Source organism: Rhodamnia argentea, chromosome 2 (assembly GCF_020921035.1).
Source record: "Rhodamnia argentea isolate NSW1041297 chromosome 2, ASM2092103v1, whole genome shotgun sequence".
Taxonomy (NCBI): Eukaryota; Viridiplantae; Streptophyta; class Magnoliopsida; order Myrtales; family Myrtaceae; genus Rhodamnia; species Rhodamnia argentea.
In genome coordinates this window covers 8,901,209-8,920,281 of record NC_063151.1, presented here as the reverse complement: position 1 = coordinate 8,920,281, position 19,073 = coordinate 8,901,209, and the positions used below count along the sequence as shown (strand labels likewise).

The following is a 19,073-nucleotide window of genomic DNA, read 5'->3' as shown; positions in this document are numbered from 1 at the left end:
AACACGAATTTTTTAGTGAGGATTGTGGAAATACCACCACCACGGGTACCACAACGGGTAACGACGATTGACGATGAGGTAAGTTGGGGTTATCAAAGGTAAAAGAACCGCATAGGCTTTGATTCTTCTATCCCCAAGAAGATATGTAGGCGTTTAATGATAATTCATTAAGTTCAAGTCTATTCCTCCTCTCTTTTTTTCCCCAAATTTTATTACAATATACAATTTGATTATAATTTATAATTTATTATGTTTATTTTATTATTTTAAAAATTAAAATTAAAAAACAAAATCGAAACCGGTTTGGAATTGCCGGTTCGCAATCGAAACAGAACCGGTCCCTTCAATCAGCCGGTTCTTGAACCGGAACCGGCGGTTCCTTTGAACCGGCCACGTCTAATCCCACCTCCCGACATGGGAAGCGAGCGAGTGGCCTTACCTGCGCGGACATAAGCTCCTTCAAAGCCTCTTTCATTGCGGTCCTTTTAAAGAGCCCAACGCTCCAGTTCGGGTCATGCAGACTCGAACCGAGCGAACAACGGTTCGGTTTCGACTCGAAGTTTCGAACCGCCTCGTGCTGGACCGGATAAAGAGTTGGTTAGGGCAGTTTTTCTCTCAGAGTGCGGGTGACGTATAAAAGGGCTTGAGACGCCCCCACTCCATTCCTAGGGCGTAAACGAAGGAAAGCACCAAGCCGTAGCAGAAGAAGGAGAAGAAGAGAAAAGAGGTCTCTCTCTGTCCATTTTGCCACAAGGTAACCTATCTAGTCTCCTTCCTTCGTCTCCTGCCACAGATTCTGGTCTCGGTAACCCTAGCTTCGTCTTCTTCTTTCACCATTTCGCGGTTGCTTCAGTTTTGGTCGGTTTTGTTGATTTTTCTGGGTGCGAGTCGTAAGCTGCGCAATGTATTGCTGCGGCGCGTGGTTTTGTCGGTTTCTCTTGTCTCTTCCTTTTTGCTGGTTGGCCTTACGGTCGATGTTGCGGCGCTGGGGAATCTCAGGTAGGAGATGGATCGTTACCAGAGAGTGGAGAAGCCGAGGGAGGAGACGCCGATTGACGAGAACGAGATTAGGATAACGAGCCAGGGAAGGATGCGCAGCTACATCACCTACGCCATGACCCTGCTTCAGGTTTTGTGTTTTGTTTTTTTCCCCTTCTTTTCTCGTGTCCTGTTGTTTCTCGCTTTGCGATGATTGTTCGTTCTCTGCTTAGGATGAGATAATGGCTGGTGGATTTATGCCATTTTACGAGCTTCGGTGCTAGGTAATATAGATGATGTAGTTCGTACTTAGATTACGGTTTGCAGATAAAAAAATGTTATTAGATTCCCTAATCTATGTATATAAGAAACTCAGTACTTTTTTTCATTGGAAAATACACTGAAAAGACAATGTGGCAGATATTTAGAGAGAGTCAGACCAATCTTTGAAGTGTGATTTGGTCCGAAAGTTAGCAAAACGGGCTGCGACTTAAATAGAACACCAACTGGACGTTAACTTCTTTGGTAGGACCACAAGCTTATTTTTTTTCGCTCAATTGCCAGAAACTCTAGCATCACCATTGGCTCTCATGCGTGCAAAACTTCCCTCTGATGAAAAGTCACATGGACAAATAGAAAAGGAACCTTACAAGTCTTCAACACATATCCAAATCTGTACGGAATCATTGAGACCATGGATAGCTTAGATTTACTTATCCTGATTCACTGTTTGAATCTCGATTTACTGATAAAAGAAAATTTTTGGATATCTATTTCCTTGTAATTTACTCTGTAAACCACATTATCCAGGAGAAAGATTCGAAAGAAATTGTGTTCAAGGCCATGGGAAGAGCCATCAACAAGACTGTGACTATAGTGGAGTTAATCAAGGTCTATTTCGAGCTATTACTTTAACATTCTATTTACTTTATAAATGCTAGCTTTGGTCTGAAATTTCTTTGCGTATGTATTGTAGAGAAGAATTGTGGGTCTTCATCAGGTAACTTCCATCGGATCAATAGATATAACTGATAAATGGGAGCCTTTGGAGGAAGGCCTTGTCACGTAAGTGCAGTTGCAAACTGATTATCGGCCATTAATTTTCATCTTTATTATTGCTCTTTTTTCTCCATTTGATGTCTTTCTCTTGTTTGGATAGGTTGGAGACCACAAGGCATGTATCGATGATTACAATAACTCTCTCAAAGAAGGAACTGGACACATCGTCTGTTGGGTGAGTTCACGTTGTTCTTCTCTTGTAATTGATTCTTGATATTGAGAGTTAGATATATTAAGAGCTTGGTCTTTTATATCCATTACAAGCCATAAATGCCTCTACTGCAGGTATCAGCCTCCATTACCTGCTGAGATGGTGAAGACATCATCAGAGCTTTATATTGAAGGAGGTACTTCAAAAAATTATTTTGTCGCTATTGTTTATCAGTGACTATTATGTTTTTTCTTTTTGGGTAAGGATCAGTGACTATTATGTTTGTTCTCGAGTTTTCTTTTAATTATATTCCTTATTACTATAGAGGGATCACCTAACGGGCGAGGAAGAGGCCGCGGTGGCAGAGGAAGACCAAGAGGTAGAGGTATGGCATTCATAGAACTGAACATTTCTTTTAATTCACATGGAAGGGAGTGTTGTAGATGTAGGATCTTGGATCATGGTTGGCTAAATTATTTTGTACTCTGTTGTAGTGGCACCAAAATGCTAATTCACTTCGGAGGAGAATGATTGGCATATACGCTCTGCTGCATCAGCAATCCTCTAAATATTTGCTTTCTGGCTACAATTTATATTATTGCTTGTTTCAGGGAATGGTTTTGTGAATCATGAGTATGATGATGGAGGCTGGGACCGCAACCAGGGTTATGCTAGAGGTAGGGGTCGAGGAAGAGGACGTGGTTTTCGTGGCCGCGGAAGGGGAGGATACAATGGACCTTATGCTGATACACAGCAAGACAGAGGATACAATCAAGAACCACCTGCTCAGAACCGCGGTACTCTTTTAATCATTCTTTTATCCATCGACAAGTCTGATTTGGTACCAGTTTTAATTAATGATTAAGGTTCAGTTATATACTGAACTGGATATACTCTTGAGGATAGTGCTATGGCATGTGTTTTCGCCATCTAGATTTTCTGTTCTGCCTTTAAATGGAGTCAAGATTCACAATTTCTAAGCAATAATTGTTTGGATCCATCGATTTCATGGAACTGAAAGAGAAAAGGGTCATGCCGAACTTGATTATGGTAGATTATGAACATCCCGGACATAGTTGAATTGATTTTTTATTTCTATCAGAGATGGTGAAAACAGGTAGTCAGATTATTGATTTTTATCTCTTAATCCCCCTGTATACAGGCCGTGGCCGTGGAAGGGGAACTCGCGGAAGAGGCCGTGGTTACAGATCAAATGGACCGATCCAGGCAACTGCACAGGTTGCATAATGCATTCCTAAAAGATTGCGGTTCGATTTTGATATGTGCTTTCTCCATATTTTACTACCGTCCTATTTTCTGTGTTAATCGAATGACGTTTTGGCTAGGCTGTGTTTGTGTAACCATTTTAGACTTGATAGTGATTAGGTTCTTGTGGCCATTCTTTCTTTGCTGTAGAGATAGGTGATTGACATGTTAATTTTGACTGAGCAGCACATTCTTTTATTCTAATAGTAAGGACTGACATTGTCAGTTAATGCTTATTATTTAGCCGGGGATGGGTTTTAATTGTCCTGGGATTGTGGTTTTATTGTGTTGTATAATGCCACGGTTAGAAATGAACAGGGTACTGCGGTGAGGTGTTTTGCTGGTCTCATATTTTTATGATAATCTGATACGATCAAGTCTGTTCTAAAACATAATGGGCCCGTCTGATCCAGTTCGGTCACAAACGGAAAGCTGTTTCCAAATGAATAAAAGAGAAGAGACAAAAAGGAGTAAACTTCTCAACCCACTAAAGAGGTCGGTGCAATGTGTGCATATCTGTGCACTTGCTCGTATGCTCGTATAAGATGTACCTGTGCATTGCGCCACCCCCCACCCCCACCCCCCACCCCCCCGGGGTATGTGATCTCTATGTGATGAATTGGACTGAGCCAAGAAAATATTTGTTTTGTATTGTTTGTTTTTGGGTAAGTCTCGTTACATTTAAAAATTGCTGAAAGGTCGGAGCACCAATTTCACTCTAAATCCACCCAAGTTACAAGGGTTGCAGACATATAATTTATGTCTAAATTGCCCAATTAGGCTGTAGAGTTATGCCTCTACATACATATCCACGTCTTTGGTAGGCAAAGGGGAAAGTCGCAGTCTTCTAAGGTGACTCTAAAAGAAGTGAGTAGTTGAACTGAGAATCGTTGCAGCATCGAGATTTATATGGAAAAACTTCCTATATTGAAAAAGGAAAAACTAAGGAGCAACAGTCTAACCAGCTTCAATCAAGAGTTCAAAGGGTTGAACCATTCCAAGAAGTACGAAGACTCAAACTCCCACCTCTACAAAGCCCTAAATGACGGACTCCATATGAATCATGTGCTAAACACTACCTCTAGGAGTAACCACAACTTTTCTTGAAAGAAGGCTGAGTACAGCAATTTTTTATGTCTTCAATTTGACTGCAATACAACATTGGATTTGTAGACATACCTAATGCCTCTCTTGCTTTTCTCTCGAGTGCGCTTGTTCTCCTGTGCAAGAAGAAGACTATTCTAAGGGTCTGCTTGGTTATTATTATCAAAAGGACTTTTGAGTCCCCATAGGCTTTTGGGACAAAGTTGAGAGGTTTGGTTCACCATTCTCAAAAGCCTTTGAGCCAAACTTCACATTTCTAAAGTCCCTTAACCCAATGTAACTTTCATCTAATATTGGCATTTAGTATTTCTAGAATGCTGTTTTCAGAGTTGATGCGTATTTTTTCCATCTTGTCCTGCTGATATTTTCGTATTCTAGTTTCGCCCTCTTAATCATTGTTCATTGTCTCTCTCTAAAACTAACGTTGTAAATCTAGATCTGAGTTGTGTGTTTGACATTTGCCAAGAGTTGCATGAGCCTCCTCGACTGTCATCAACGATTGTGGGTCTACATCGCCGAGGGTTGGGTCCACAAGGGTCTCAATTGTCGAGGTCAGGCGACCTTGGCGTCGCCTCATCTAAGGTCGTGACCTCGGGGTTGCTTCGCCTAGCTCTTTGATGGTTGAATCTTCGCCAGTGATTGTTTGGCTTCCACAATGATTTCGATATTTCCGTTTTCGAGTCTCCATGCCCTATGGTTTTCCTTTTTTAAAAACGTACTGTGCAAAAGTTACACCCAAAATCACTTAACCAAGATATTTGCTTGGAGCAAATGTACTTCGAGTCAAAGATCTTTAGAGAAATGCCTCAAAACTCTCACATACGCACCTTAAGACGAGGAAGAAACTTTGTTAGAAATAGACACGCTACAAGGTCACGGACTTAAGTTACTACTCAGGAGTCTCGCCCAAGTTTCGTACATCGGTACATGGAAGGCCAAAGACAAAAGTTTTGAAACAAGTAGTTACTTTTCTGGCGGAAAATGAGGCTCAAAGCCTAATGTCACTGCGTTACAATGCTTCTCTGTAGACACACCAGCTTGGTCCCAACGATCAATGCGATCAAAGATGCTACTACCTGTTTCCCTATCTTCATCAGAACTCCCAGTAGAGTTAGCTTACCACTGATCACCCTCTCCATCAACATGTGAAAAGCTGAAAATTGGAGATCAGTAGTTCGATTGCCTTCATGTTCTACAGTTGTCCAGATCTTTATGCACCATTTGCCATGGGGTCCAAAATCAGGATCACAATTAGGCTGAATGCTGCATCAAAGCTTTCAGTCCGTTACAATTGGCAATGGGAGGGACGGTCCAATTGTCCGAATACGCCACATTGCCAATTAGTACTGCTCATGTCTGTATCTCTTGCTCATGTTGCTGACAACCCGAGACTGGACTTGGCGAATGCCAAGGCCTTCTGCAATTGAGCTATCGAAGCCACTTCCACGTCGTGCAAAAGTTGGATGGCGTCAAAGGAGTCTGGAGACATTCACAACTACCAGCGAGGCTGAAATCGACATTCAGTTCTGGGATTTTGTGTCTTGTCTAATCTCGATGTGTATAATGTAGTTGTTGGAAGGCACTGCAACTTCAAACCGACACCCAGAAGGAGGAAATTGGTTACGAGACACGCGAGGCAATAGCAGGAACAAGATCTCGCGAATCAAATCAAAGGAAGAGGATGGCGACAAAGTGGGAAGTCTGAACTTGCCTTTAGGTTATCTGAGTGCTCAAAGCCTTTTTTTACCTTCATCACATACTCTTGTTCTCTGGTTGTATAAGGTGATTTTTATCTAGGTCAATACAAATACTACTACGCCGATGTAGGTCCTATCTAAGAGAACTTCTTTTCAAGCCAAAACTTGTAGTTTAGGGCAACTTTTTCCTACTTTTCCTTTTTTTTTCTTGTTGATAAACATCGGAAGGAATGGAGACTAACAGCAGATTGGTTAACTCATCCTAGTCCATGTCCTTTCTTTCATGTACGGTACACAAAGGTTGTCTTAGCATAGAATACTTCATGAAGATGTTCTCTCTCTCTCTCTCTCTCTTGGTGTAGCTCATTCTTAATTGGGTTGGATGGGAAAAGCATGTGCTGGAATGTGGAATTGGAGTTTTATTGAAAGCAGCACATTCCTAATCATGCAATTACAAGCAACGAATCTGATGATAGACCGTTTTTAAACTACATCAAATGCCGGGTCAACCGTCACCATCTTCTTGTTCACTTATTTTAACCTCTCTGTCACATGGATAGTATTGTATGCCCCAGAGATCAATTTGTGCCCTGTACTGACCCTGATCCTCGAGTCCTTCTCATTTGTCCTTGAGGATATGCCACCGGCTCGTGCCGATGAATGCGGTGATCAGATGATTGCAGATACTTTCAATTATTGAGGCACCAGTGATGCTTTCCCGGGAATTTGGCGTATAATCAATCTGTCAACTAGGAAAATGCTTCATAGGATCAAGGAATTATTGGACGGATACTAGGCGACCGAGTGTACATAATGCATCTGTAGACCAACCAATAATACAAATGATTCCGTCCACAATGTGTCTATTGATTGAGCCAAACTAAACGCGGTCTGATTTGGTGGATTAGTGAATTGTTATTACCATTCTCTAGCAACTATGTGAAAGACTCATGGCCTGGAAAAGGAACAGGAATTAGCTGGCTTCTGGGTTGATTGACCGTAAGTCGTCCAAACTGAACTGACCCAAAATCCTGAATTCGTTCCTCGATTCGTCAAGAACCTTCGCAAATACAGGGCGAGAAAGCGGCCCAGACAAATGCTGAACCCGCATGTACCGTTTGGCGGGTTCTTCATAGACCTGTAGTTCTACAATGTTTAAGCACATTGAAGACCGTTCATTTGGACCAAACTAAACCTGTTTGCAAGCCGCGAGACGTAATAGCCACTCATGGGCATTCCGTTCCGTTCCTTTTCAAACTGGGTCATGTGCAGAAGACAAGAATGAAGGGGCCTTGCTTCATACGGTTCGAAGAATGGCTAAACCCATGTGAAATACCAGGTACAAGAACAAGAATCTCTCTCTCTCTCTCTCAAAAGTCAAGAGCCATTTTAAAAAGATGCCCAGTAATCTTCAAATGGCAACAACCAGACGCATTATTAAGTACGAATGAGTCCTTTCTGGAGAGAGAACACATGTGACGGTGGTAGAGAACGTGGGAACGATTGAATGAGGCCTTCGCGAGATCTTCAGACTTTGCTGGGAATATCATCCAATTGATTAACAAGTTCCTTGTTCCTCAAAAAAATTTTCATTTCTGGAGAGATCGCATGTGAAGGTGGTTGTGTCATGTGGGAGTCAATCAAGTTCCCTTTATTTAAAGTGCGGCACTTCAGGGTCTCCCAACAATCACATCGCCATTCTCAAGCCTCAATCTCCTCCAATTCTCTCTCTCTCTCTCTTTCGGATGGAGATGTCCAGTTTTGCTCCTCTCATCGTGCTTGTGTCCTTTCATTTTGCTGTGACTGCCAATGCCTTCACAGCTTCAGGATGGAGTAAAGCTCATGCCACCTTCTACGGTGGAAGCGACGCCTCCGGAACCATGGGTAAGTCAAGCAAAATTACTTGTTCTCTCTTGCTGGAATGGCTCGCCGGTCCTCATGGACCCGGTTAGTCACGAAACCTTTCGATACTGATCCTTAGATAGGTAATGGAGTCAACGAACTTGGTTTCAAGAATGCTTTCGCGCCTGTAGGCTTGTTGTTAACTACTTGTAGGGTGATCTTTGTTTGGCAAGACAGTTTCCTGATACCCAGTTTGCAAGAAATTAGGGGCTTTCGAGTTTAACATTCGTCGGTGATGTGCAGGAGGAGCTTGTGGCTATGGGAACTTGTACTCGACCGGGTACGGCACCCGAACTGCTGCATTGAGCACCGCATTGTTCAACGACGGGGCTTCATGTGGGCAGTGCTACAGGATCATCTGTGACTACACAACCGACTCCAGGTGGTGCATTAAAGGACCTTCCATCACGGTCACCGCCACCAATTTCTGCCCTCCGAACTACGCTCTCGCGAATGACGATGGTGGGTGGTGCAACCCACCCCTCCAGCATTTCGACATGGCTCAGCCCGCTTGGGAAAAGATCGGTATCTACAAAGGAGGAATCATACCCGTCCTTTACCAAAGGTTCGTAATCTAAGCTTTCTTTGGTACATTCTCGATCCGCACCTACCACCTGACATCACCACCATCTTAAATTGATTATTTGCTCTAGGACTAAGTCATAGGTGTTCAAAACATCTTGCAGGGTCCCTTGCAAGAAACATGGTGGAGTGAGGTTCACCATCAACGGGAGAGACTACTTTGAGCTGGTCCTCATAACCAATGTGGCCGAAGCCGGGTCGATCAAGTCCGTGTCGATCAAAGGCTCGAACACGGGATGGACAGCCATGTCAAGGAACTGGGGGGCTAATTGGCAATCGAATTCATACCTCAACGGCCAATCTCTGTCCTTTCAGGTCACAACCACCGATGGAGTGACTAAGATTTTCACAAACATTGCGCCACCAAGTTGGACATTCGGCCAAACCTTCTCTAGCTCGGTTCAATTCTAGTTTAACTCAAGAGCGGCTTTGGAGTTCACGGTGATCGATTGGACCGGCCGAGGCATGCTTTATTTATTTTCACAAAGAGCAGCCCGCCACATTTTTAGTTTCTAATTACAAGACGAGGAAGCAAAATTTGATCCGCGAACTCAAGGCTCAAGGAAATTTCAGTAATTCTTGAGCCAAAGTATAGAGCAAAATGGTTTTGACATTTAACATACTCTGTGATCATCACAATTTGTGAAGGTTTGAGGTTTGATCAATGTAATTTGTTGCTGCAATATATATAATTAGCCGTATCTTCCGAATTGAGATGCTTGTACAATTATCGTACATGTATTACTACTAAAGTCTGCAAAATATTGGTTTTGCCCCTTCTGTTATAGCAGGAGTAGAACACGGTGTGGATGATTTATACATTTCCATTTTCTCCGTGTATAGCTTTGCTACTCTCTATATTCTCGCTTCCGCTTCGTCCACCCTTGCTCTCGCAGGCGCTTCCCTCTAAGGTGGAACGAGGTGGAGATCGTTAAAAAAAGAAGCATTAAGGTAAAATTATAGTCAACTAGGGTCTGCATGGCAACAATTCTGATTCTCCGATTTTGTTCCCTGAAGTAAAAAAGGATAAGAAACATGTTTGGTAACGTAAATTATTCCGATTCTAATTCTATTTTTGAAAACAATTTTGAAGCAAAAACAAGAACAAAAAAAAAAAGTTTGTTCTGAAAAAATGAATCGCTTTTCAGAAACACAAAATGAAATCCCACGTTTCTCACTTTTCCTTTTAGTTTTCTCATCACTTTTCCTCGACCTAAAATAGAAATTTTGTACAGCTATAAAACACGTTTTGATTCTCCAAAACTCACTCAAGGAATAGATAAAAAAATAATCAATTCTAATCAGAATCATTTTTTTGGATTAGAATAGTTGTCATGTAGACCCCTCGTGTATTAAAACTAGATTTTTACACGGAAGAGACTCATTTGGTACCTAGACTTTTTTATGTTTCTCATTTTAATTGGACATTTGGTTCATGGATCTTATGTGCAATACTAGTGAATGGAAGATAGGAGTGAGAACAAATAGTACAGTAAAGCTGCTCTGACTAGAGTTAAAATATAGAGCCATCCAGCATGTAGTTTTTTTTTTTTTAAGTTTATGAACTCTACTCTTGCATATTCAACTTAGATGAACACAAAATGTTTAGAGTTATAACAGTGGCAATAATCATAAGATTGAAAAAGAAATGTCACCTGGAAATAATGTATATCATTCGGAAGATAATTGAATATAATATAATCACTCCCATTATCAGATGCTGGACGCAATCCATAGTTATTTACATTCACCAATTGTTAATCCCTTGGATTTTTCCTAACCAGTCTCCATGGCCCGGTGTCGCGTACAGGAGCTGCTATTAGTATTGTGGGTTGAGCCCATTAGATTCATCCCATTTGGGCCTCTTTCATACTCCTTTTTTATTGGGCCATAAAATAACAACTCTCATTAAGCCCACCAAATTAAAGTCACTTAACTACACTTAGGGTCTGTTCGTTAAGCGAAAAAATTCTTTCGTGATAATATTTTTCTTATTTTCCAGCATAAGAATCGCTTAGAAAAATGAGTCAATCAAAAATGATTTCTTACCAAAGCTTAATATTATGAAAATGATTTCCTCTTTAAAAATTCAGTAATTATTTTCCAAAAATATGATTAGGTATTGACGTTTGGACCGGACACACTAAGGGTGGGTTGGGATGGCTGGAGAAAGTCATCCTAGAGAATATTTGGCCAAATGCCCTTAAATGCTTAAACGCAACATTTTCAAAGGACACCCAAATGCTACTCTAAATACCACCCTAAATTTGGGCACAAAAACCCAATGCTCATTCTAGGCCCTTAGTAGAGGGGCTAGGTCCCCGTCACCAGGGCCAACGTCCTTCGAGGTTGAGCTCGGGACCCCGGCATGTAGGCCCGGGTCCATCTTGCTCGTGCTCGAGACCTCGGCCGGTGCCCCCGGGTTCATCGAGGCTAGGCCCAAGACACCAATGTTGGTGCTTGGGACATTAGGCCTAGTAACATTGATATCGGGTATGAGTCCTTAGCATTTATGCATGAGTCCATTGAAGGCCAACCCCCGGACCTTAGAGCCCATTCCCGAGTCCTCGACTTCTAAGCACGGGTCCCTACACTCACAACCTCGGCGCCCGAGCTCAAGCCCATCAAGACAGTGTCTAGGACCTTGGTACCCATGCCCGAGTCCCTAGTGCACGGGCACGTGTCCATCGAGTTTAGGCCCGTGTCCAAGACCCGAGTCGCCCATGTTGGGTCCATCAAGGCCGGACCCTAGATCGTGGGTGCTTGGGACCAAGTCCCAAGTGCTCGGACCCATTTTTAACGAGGCTAAGGCATAGATCTCGTCACTCGAACTTGAGTTAATCAAGGCCAAGCCTTGACCCTAGCACCAGCATCTTGGTCCCCAATGCTTGGACTCAAGTCTATTAAGGTCATGCTTGTGACCTCAACGATGGTGCTTGAGTCTATCAAGGCAAGTCCGAGTCCCCGGTGTTTGTGTTTGGGTGTATTGAAGCTAGGCCTAGACCTACTACAGCTACCCGTGCTCGAGATGCCAAGCCCCGAATCCATCGAGGCTAGGCGTGGGACATCAACGATGCCCAACCCCAAGTCCACAAAGGCCGGGCTTGGGATTCAAGTGTCGGTGCTCGGACCTAGTTGCCAAGGACCAAGGCTCGGGCACCAAGGACCCTAGCTCTACCTCGATGGACCCAAGTATGAGCGACGGGGACTCGAAGCCTAACCTCAATGGACCCGAGCACAAGAACCATGGGCCGACCTTGATGGACTTGAGCCACGGCATTACAACCTCAAGCACCGGCCCGACTTCAATGGACACGAGGCCGGATGTCGAGGACCCGAGCTCTACCTTGATGGGCCTAGGTATGGGCGGCAAGAACCCAAGCATGGGCATCAAGGTCCTAGGCTCAATCTTAATGGACCCACTGGTGCGCTAGAATCCAAGGCCCCGCCTCAATGGACTCAACCTCAATAGACGTAGGTAAGGGCATTGGGGGTCCCCAACACGACCTCGATAGACCCGAGCGCAAGTGTCGGGGACTGGGGGTTAACCTCGATGGACCTAAACCCCGATCCGAACGTTGGGGACCGGGGCCTGGCCTTAATGAAATAGGGCATGGGCTCCAAGGTCTTGGGCCCGACCTTGATGGACCCCATCATGGGCACTGGTACCAAAGTCTCTAGCCCGGCCTCAACTAACCTAGGCATGGCATGGGGTCTTGGTCCCAAGCACCGGGTTTTGTGGCCTAGCCTCGATGGACCTAGGTCTAGGCGCCGGGATTGGGCCCATCCTCTATAGACTCAAGCGGAGGCACTAGGGAGTTGGTCACGTGCATCGAGTTCTCGGGGCTCAATTTCGGTGGACCCAAGTCCAATTTCTGGTGTCGGTGTTGGGTTCCTTGGCTTACCCATAGGCAAGTCTCTAGTGTCTGAATAATTTATGTCTATTTAGAAAATCAATTCATTACCAAATGACGGGAAATATGTTACAATTAATTCTTAGGTCACAAACATTAGAAAAATATTGCCATGTTTCTAAAAAATGATTTCCGGAAAAATGTTTTCTAGAAACGTCACATTTTCCGAATCGATTTGTTTCGAGGAAAATGAAGTATTTGGAAACTGTTTTTCTTAAAAATGATCGCTTGAAGGATGAATAGATGCAAGATCTTTTGATTGTCCACCATAATGTTTAGCATAAATTGTTGTTGATAGTGAAAAATTTTCATTGACTATACTTCAAGCAATCAATTTAAGGAAAATATTTTTTAAATTGTTTATTTTTTTTTAAACAAACGGAGCCTAATAATAAAATAACTTTTTAAATGCTCCTTGAGAATAGTCTTTCTGTCATAGAAACAACCTCTATATTTGTTGATTAAGAAGATGCAAATCAACAGTATAATTATCAATCAAAAGTATGGGAAAATATGACTTCGGACCAGTAAGATTTTGCCTGTAATGTAACAGAGTTTTAGTTTTAGTAAAGTGAGACGTGTATCTTTGGCAACCTTAATTTTGGGCACCTATCTCTCATACATCTACAGAACCAGTGGGCTCTTACAGATCTCGAGTCAAAGTTTTTTTTTTTTTGGTCGAAGAGTCAAAGTTTAGAAAGAAAATTCTTTATGAGTTTTTCTTTTTTTGGTCGATTTTTTTTTATTATAAGTAGAAAATGCAAGTTCCAACTAGGTTTGAAGTGACAAGGCATGCCTAGAATTCCTATTCAAGACCACGTAACATATAAGTGGCTCATCCGATGCGAACTGTTTACTCTTGCACTATTGGTCATTTAGAACATATTTGACTCACCTAATGGGCAGGATCTTGTCCATGCCATCCAATAATTCTTTAGAAAAGCCGTGGATTAGTTATTTAAATTTCTGGGAATAGTATTAGTCTGTCATATAGTAGTTGGATGCAGATGGACTAATAGATCCAAAGGATAAGACTTAAGTATGTTTAACTGATTAAGCCAAGATGATGCATCGAGCACTAAGCAAAGTTAATTTTATAAAGGTTATAGTGCGTACCGGAAGAATGCCTGCGACAAGAGATTCCGGTTAGCCATATATAGGGTTCGACCCCAATTAACCTTCGTATGGGTCACTTGTACGATTTATGGTCGTGTAACCGATTGATTATATTGCTTAGCTCATCCTAATCATGATTGGCTTAGCTTTTCACGTGTCACTGGCACGTGACGTTGTTCCATATGTACAGAATATTTTCTCGACCTTGGATGGACTCCAATTTAGTGAGCTAACCGAACAAGGAACAAATTGTTGACCCGGATTACATTCCTCCAAAATGCCTTTAGTCGTTGGACCCTATCCACCGAACATTATCCTCCTTGTCTCTCTTATATCAAAGCCTTTGCAGGGTTAACTTCTATACTAACGAACTTGCTTTTTGCAAGGTCTAATTCTTTTTTTTTTTTTTTTTTTAAAGAATTTTGGCATCTCTCTACTTGGTTGGTTTCAAATCGACCCCAAAATTCGAAGAAGAAAGGTGATGAAAGTGACTCGTCACACTATCAGCCGCATATGGCACTATACCTAATATCGCATGCACAGAAGGTGAAAAAGAGAATAATGGTAATTACTATTAATTGGGACTCAAATTTGGAATTACTAACCTCTGAGCTGTGAAGTTATCTGGCTGATGACAACACTTGCAATTAGTCTTTGTGCACACGCCTGGAAATCTGGAGTATCGAACCTAGACGCTTACGGCGACTGACACAATAGATTCTACGCTTGGGCTTAGAATTTCCAGCCATCTTGTTCTGGATGACCAGATGATGGACCGAAAGGATCCGTGGATGATAGCCGGGCATCTAGCCAGTTTGGGACCGACCAATCTGCCTTGCAAAATTGTAGAGGCCGCACATCCGACCAGGACGATACGTTCGACCATCGGTCCAAACTTTCATATCTCTAGAACTTGACCTGGATAGTTGATCCTGAAACATCTGTTTAGACACAGGATCATAAGACTGCTCATTTCCCTTCCAATCGACCGGTTGACTTACTTGTTCAAACTAGAACAATAGTTATCAAATGTGACATTGAGTTGTCGTTTTATGCAATGAGTTTGCTTCAAGAACACTGCTCCACTAGCCAACAGTGTTTCTTGATCACCAAATTTGCTGACCAACCCTATCTTTTTCTCCAATTATCAACCTCAATCTGTGTGTCGCGTGATCCCCTGTTAATCATCACTGTATAAATACCATCATCAGGTCCTTCGTAATTCATCAGGAAGCACTAGTCCTGTGTGACTTGCAAAATCCACTCAGAAAAAGCTTCGAACATGGCACCCCCAAGTTGCTCTAGTCTCTGCGTTTCTCATCCTTCGAATTCTCTCTCCTGTCGCAGCATTAAGCACAAACTACTATGACCGCACTTGCCCACAGCTCGAGGCTACGGTCACAGCTGCTGTCGAGAAGGCCGTGACGAATGACAAAACTGTTCCAGCTGCGCTCTTGAGGATGCACTTCCACGACTGCTTCATTAGGGTATACCAGTTTCTCTTGCCCTCCTTCTTAACCTTAAGTCTTTCTCGCCAACTTTGCGAAGCAAAATCTATCTCAAACGGATTACCTGCCTCATATGGTTAAAAAAAAAGAATGAACAGAAAATATTTTCACGTGCACTCTTGGAGCAATATTAATGTACGTTGGCTTTGGCATGAAAAATAGGGGTGTGATGGTTCTGTGCTGCTGAACTCGACCGGAGGCAACACGGCGGAGAAAGATGGACCTCCCAACATTTCGCTGCATGCGTTCTACGTGATCGACAATGCGAAGAAGGCAGTGGAAGCACTGTGCCCTGGTGTCGTCTCCTGTGCGGACATCTTGGCTCTCGCCGCTCGCGATGCTGTCTCTCTGGTTCGTCCTCGTAACATTGCAAGAGCAAACAAAAGAATTTCCAACTTATGATGAAATTGCTTTGGAAGGGGCTATGTTTGTTCATGTTTATGTTCCATTTGATGTTTCTTTGTGGTATATAGTCCGGAGGACCCGCCTGGAATGTGCCAAAAGGGAGGCTAGATGGAAGAACATCAAAGGCAAGTGACACCAGGCAATTACCAGCTCCCACCTTCAACATCTCTCAACTCCAACAAAGCTTCTCCCAGAGGGGCCTTTCCATGGAAGATTTAGTGGCTCTATCCGGTAAGACATTACCGATCGACGAACGTTTGGGAAAAATTTTAAAAAGTTATAATAATAAGGTTTGAATGTGTCAACATTTTCTCCAATGTTTGATTGCGATTTGAACTATGAGAAAGGTAAAATTGCATACTTTGCACTATCCATTCACAGAATGTACTTTATGACATGACCACTTTGTTTTTTTACCCCATCGTCACACGACGCGGTTTTGAAATATTTCTTTATTGGTTTATTTTATATCACGTAAGCGCTAAGCTGTGTGATAGGAAAAGTACCAAAAAAGTTCTAAATCTATTGTAATTGTGCCAATTTAGTCTTAAGCTTTTTTTTGGCCATTTGAATCCTAAAACTTGTGCAATTATATCAATTCAATCCATTTGGCCTACTGGCGTTGACATGACAATTTTTTAAATAATGTTGTATTATTCTAGAAAAGAAAGGAAAAGAAAGGAAAGGAAAAGAAACAAACAAAAAAATTATTAAAAATTCAAAAAAATTAAAATATTATAAAAAATTTGCCACGTCAGCGTCAGCCGATCAAATGGACTGAATTGATACAATTGCAATATGTGTATGACTTTTTGGTAAATTTTCCCCTTGTAATGGTCACGTAAAATTATTTTTATTGCATGCATGCAGGAGGACACACGCTGGGATTTGCCCACTGCTCGTCATTCCAAAACAGGATCCACAACTTCAGCCCCGCCACCGACGTCGACCCATCGCTGAGCCCGTCCTTCGCGGCGAACCTACGCAATTTGTGTCTGGTGCGCAACACGGCGAAGAATGCGGGATCGACAATGGACTCGACCTCCACCACCTTCGACAACGTCTACTTCAAGATGCTCCTGCAGGGCCAGGGCATCTTCTCTTCGGATCAAGCCCTGCTCACGACCCCGCAGACCAAGGCCCTGGTCTCCAAGTTCGCGAGCTCGCAGGAGGAGTTCAATAAGGCCTTCATCAAGTCCATGATCAAGATGAGCAGCTTGACCGGTGGCCAAGAGATTAGGCTCGACTGTAAGGTGGCTCGTTAGATATGTATTCCTTGAACTTACAGTGGTTTTGAGATCGAGAGAGAGATTCATTCATAAGAAAGAAAGTAGATTTTTAGTGGGAGAAAATAAGGTAGGGTTTATTAATGTGTGTCAATGTGTGATTAATTTGGATTAGACTCTTACTCGTGTCTTACACCATTGAATTGAATGGTGACCAACAGAAATGGAGGTAACAAGAATGTTGTTTAAATAATTTATTATAGATTGGTTGTTGAGATTAAAATGTAATTCGTAGATTTTCGCATTTATATTTATGGAGGGTGTTGTGCTCAATTTTTGCGATCTCACTAATCGTAATATTAAGCAACGTGATGGGTCATTACTTGATAAGTAATTCGTGTGTTACAGGAAATACGAAGTTAAAAAGATTACAAAATTAGATCAACGAAGCATGATGTGTCCACGGTAGAAATACTATCCAGGGTGAGCTAGGACCATGTCCAACCAGAAACTATTCAAGGCCAAGAAATATTATGTAATATCATTCTAAAATTTTGTCCGAGACAAAAGCTTATTCTATTGATTGGAAATAATTTTTGTCTGATTAACGCAATGAGTTGCCGGCTTCCGTGGGTTAAATCCGGTCTTCCTCAAATGAGCCCATCATGTAATAGCCCAATCGAAGTGGAGATCTTTCCATCCTTTCCGTCAATTGACACCAGAGTCAACGATTTCACAGGAGGGATTGATTCCCCGTTAAATTCGAAACCTACCCAACTAAAACCAGTTCAAGATTGTTGGACCTGGGAACCTAATCAGGTCACCTGAATATCGTTTTAGAACCGAACCGGGAGGGGGGAAGATATAGTTACAGAATGGAAAAATTACCAAAAAAGTCCTAAATTTTTATTTTGCCAGTTGAAACCTAAAATTTTTGCAATTGTGCCAATTCAATTCGCTTTACCTGTCGGCGCCGACATTGACATTTTTTAATAATTTTTTTCCTTATTTTTTTTTTCTCATTTTTCTACCTTCCTTCTTCCCTATAAGGCCACCGTATTGTGGCCAGCGAGCACCGACAATGGTCACCGGAGCTCCTAGCCACCGTGCCAGCATCGCGAAGCCCACGATCGGTGTTACCGTCTCCAACAAGGGTCATTAGAGCTGCCGGCCATTGTACTAGGGCTGCGAAGCCCCCGTCTAGCTTTGCCCAGACCCGGAGCTCGCCGGCCATAGTACAAGAGGTCTATATGGAAGAAGGAATAGAAAAAAATGAAAAGAATAAAAATAAAAATATACAAAGTAAATATTAAAATATTAATAAAAATTATCAACGTCAACACATGCTGGCAAAATAGATTGAATTGACATAATTGCAAAAGGTATAGGACTCATCGGGTAAAAAAAAGTTTAGGACTGAATTAACATAATTGCAATATATTTAAAACTTTTTTGATTATTCTCCTATTACAGAACTGAAAATAAAATCAAACGAATAACCTCAAACAAAATAGTTTTAAGGGAAAAAGCCACAAAAAATCTTAAACTACCCTCACTGTGACATATTTATCTCAAATTTTTTTTAGTGACGCCAAAAACCAAAAACTTTTACTCGTATGACACATTTATTCCAAAATATTTCTTGTGACACCAACATCCCAAATTTTGAGGTAAATGTGTTACATGCATACAAGTTTAGAGTTTCTAGTGTCAAGAGAAAAATTTTAGGATAAATGTGTCACATTGTACAAGTTTGGGTAAATATGAATACAAGTTTGAGGTAAATGTGTTACAGTAAATGTAACTTAGGGTTTTGGTAACTTTTACCTAATTTTAACGTAGAGAAAAGGGAGCATAATAACAGCATCGCGAAATGGCAGGTTGTCTTCCACTGTTCAAATTAAACATAGTAATCCATAAACCAGAGTGGTCAATATTTACTCCATTAGTCTATTAAGAGATTGAAGGTTGAAGCTTAAAAGGAACAATAAATATTCTTGGATTAAAGTTATGAGGTAATTTACAAAAATGCAAATGGTACTATTAATTTGTCGGACATGATAGGAATTTCTTGAAAACTCTTTTTATATTTCAAAACCGACGATTCTCTAGTAATCTTCGCAAAGGGAAATGTGTTAAGCTGGGTCCTTAGGACGGGTGAAAGA

At 41.9% G+C, this 19,073-nt stretch overlaps 3 protein-coding genes across 3 annotated transcripts; all 3 read left to right on the top strand.

Annotated features, from left to right (window-relative positions):
- The first annotated feature begins 624 nt into the window (after nt 1-624).
- On the top strand, nt 625-3,680 carry LOC115738768 (ribonuclease P protein subunit p25-like protein). The gene is made up of 9 exons (XM_030671496.1): nt 625-754; nt 1,000-1,129; nt 1,789-1,869; nt 1,955-2,043; nt 2,138-2,212; nt 2,323-2,384; nt 2,514-2,573; nt 2,800-2,985; nt 3,351-3,680. The coding sequence occupies exons 2-9, from the start codon at nt 1,007-1,009 to the stop codon at nt 3,434-3,436; spliced, it is 762 nt and encodes a 253-aa protein (XP_030527356.1). The 5' UTR covers nt 625-754; nt 1,000-1,006; the 3' UTR covers nt 3,437-3,680.
- A 2,909-nt stretch (nt 3,681-6,589) lies between these two features.
- LOC115729075 (expansin-A11-like) lies at nt 6,590-9,421 on the top strand. The gene is made up of 4 exons (XM_030659518.2): nt 6,590-6,608; nt 7,979-8,139; nt 8,401-8,722; nt 8,844-9,421. The coding sequence occupies exons 2-4, from the start codon at nt 8,001-8,003 to the stop codon at nt 9,148-9,150; spliced, it is 768 nt and encodes a 255-aa protein (XP_030515378.1). The 5' UTR covers nt 6,590-6,608; nt 7,979-8,000; the 3' UTR covers nt 9,151-9,421.
- A 5,586-nt stretch (nt 9,422-15,007) lies between these two features.
- Nucleotides 15,008-17,233, top strand: LOC115729076 (peroxidase 64-like). The gene is made up of 4 exons (XM_030659520.2): nt 15,008-15,256; nt 15,440-15,628; nt 15,751-15,913; nt 16,553-17,233. Exons 1-4 carry the CDS (start codon nt 15,230-15,232, stop codon nt 16,945-16,947), a joined length of 774 nt encoding a protein of 257 aa, XP_030515380.2. The 5' UTR covers nt 15,008-15,229; the 3' UTR covers nt 16,948-17,233.
- Nucleotides 17,234-19,073: the final 1,840 nt, after the last annotated feature.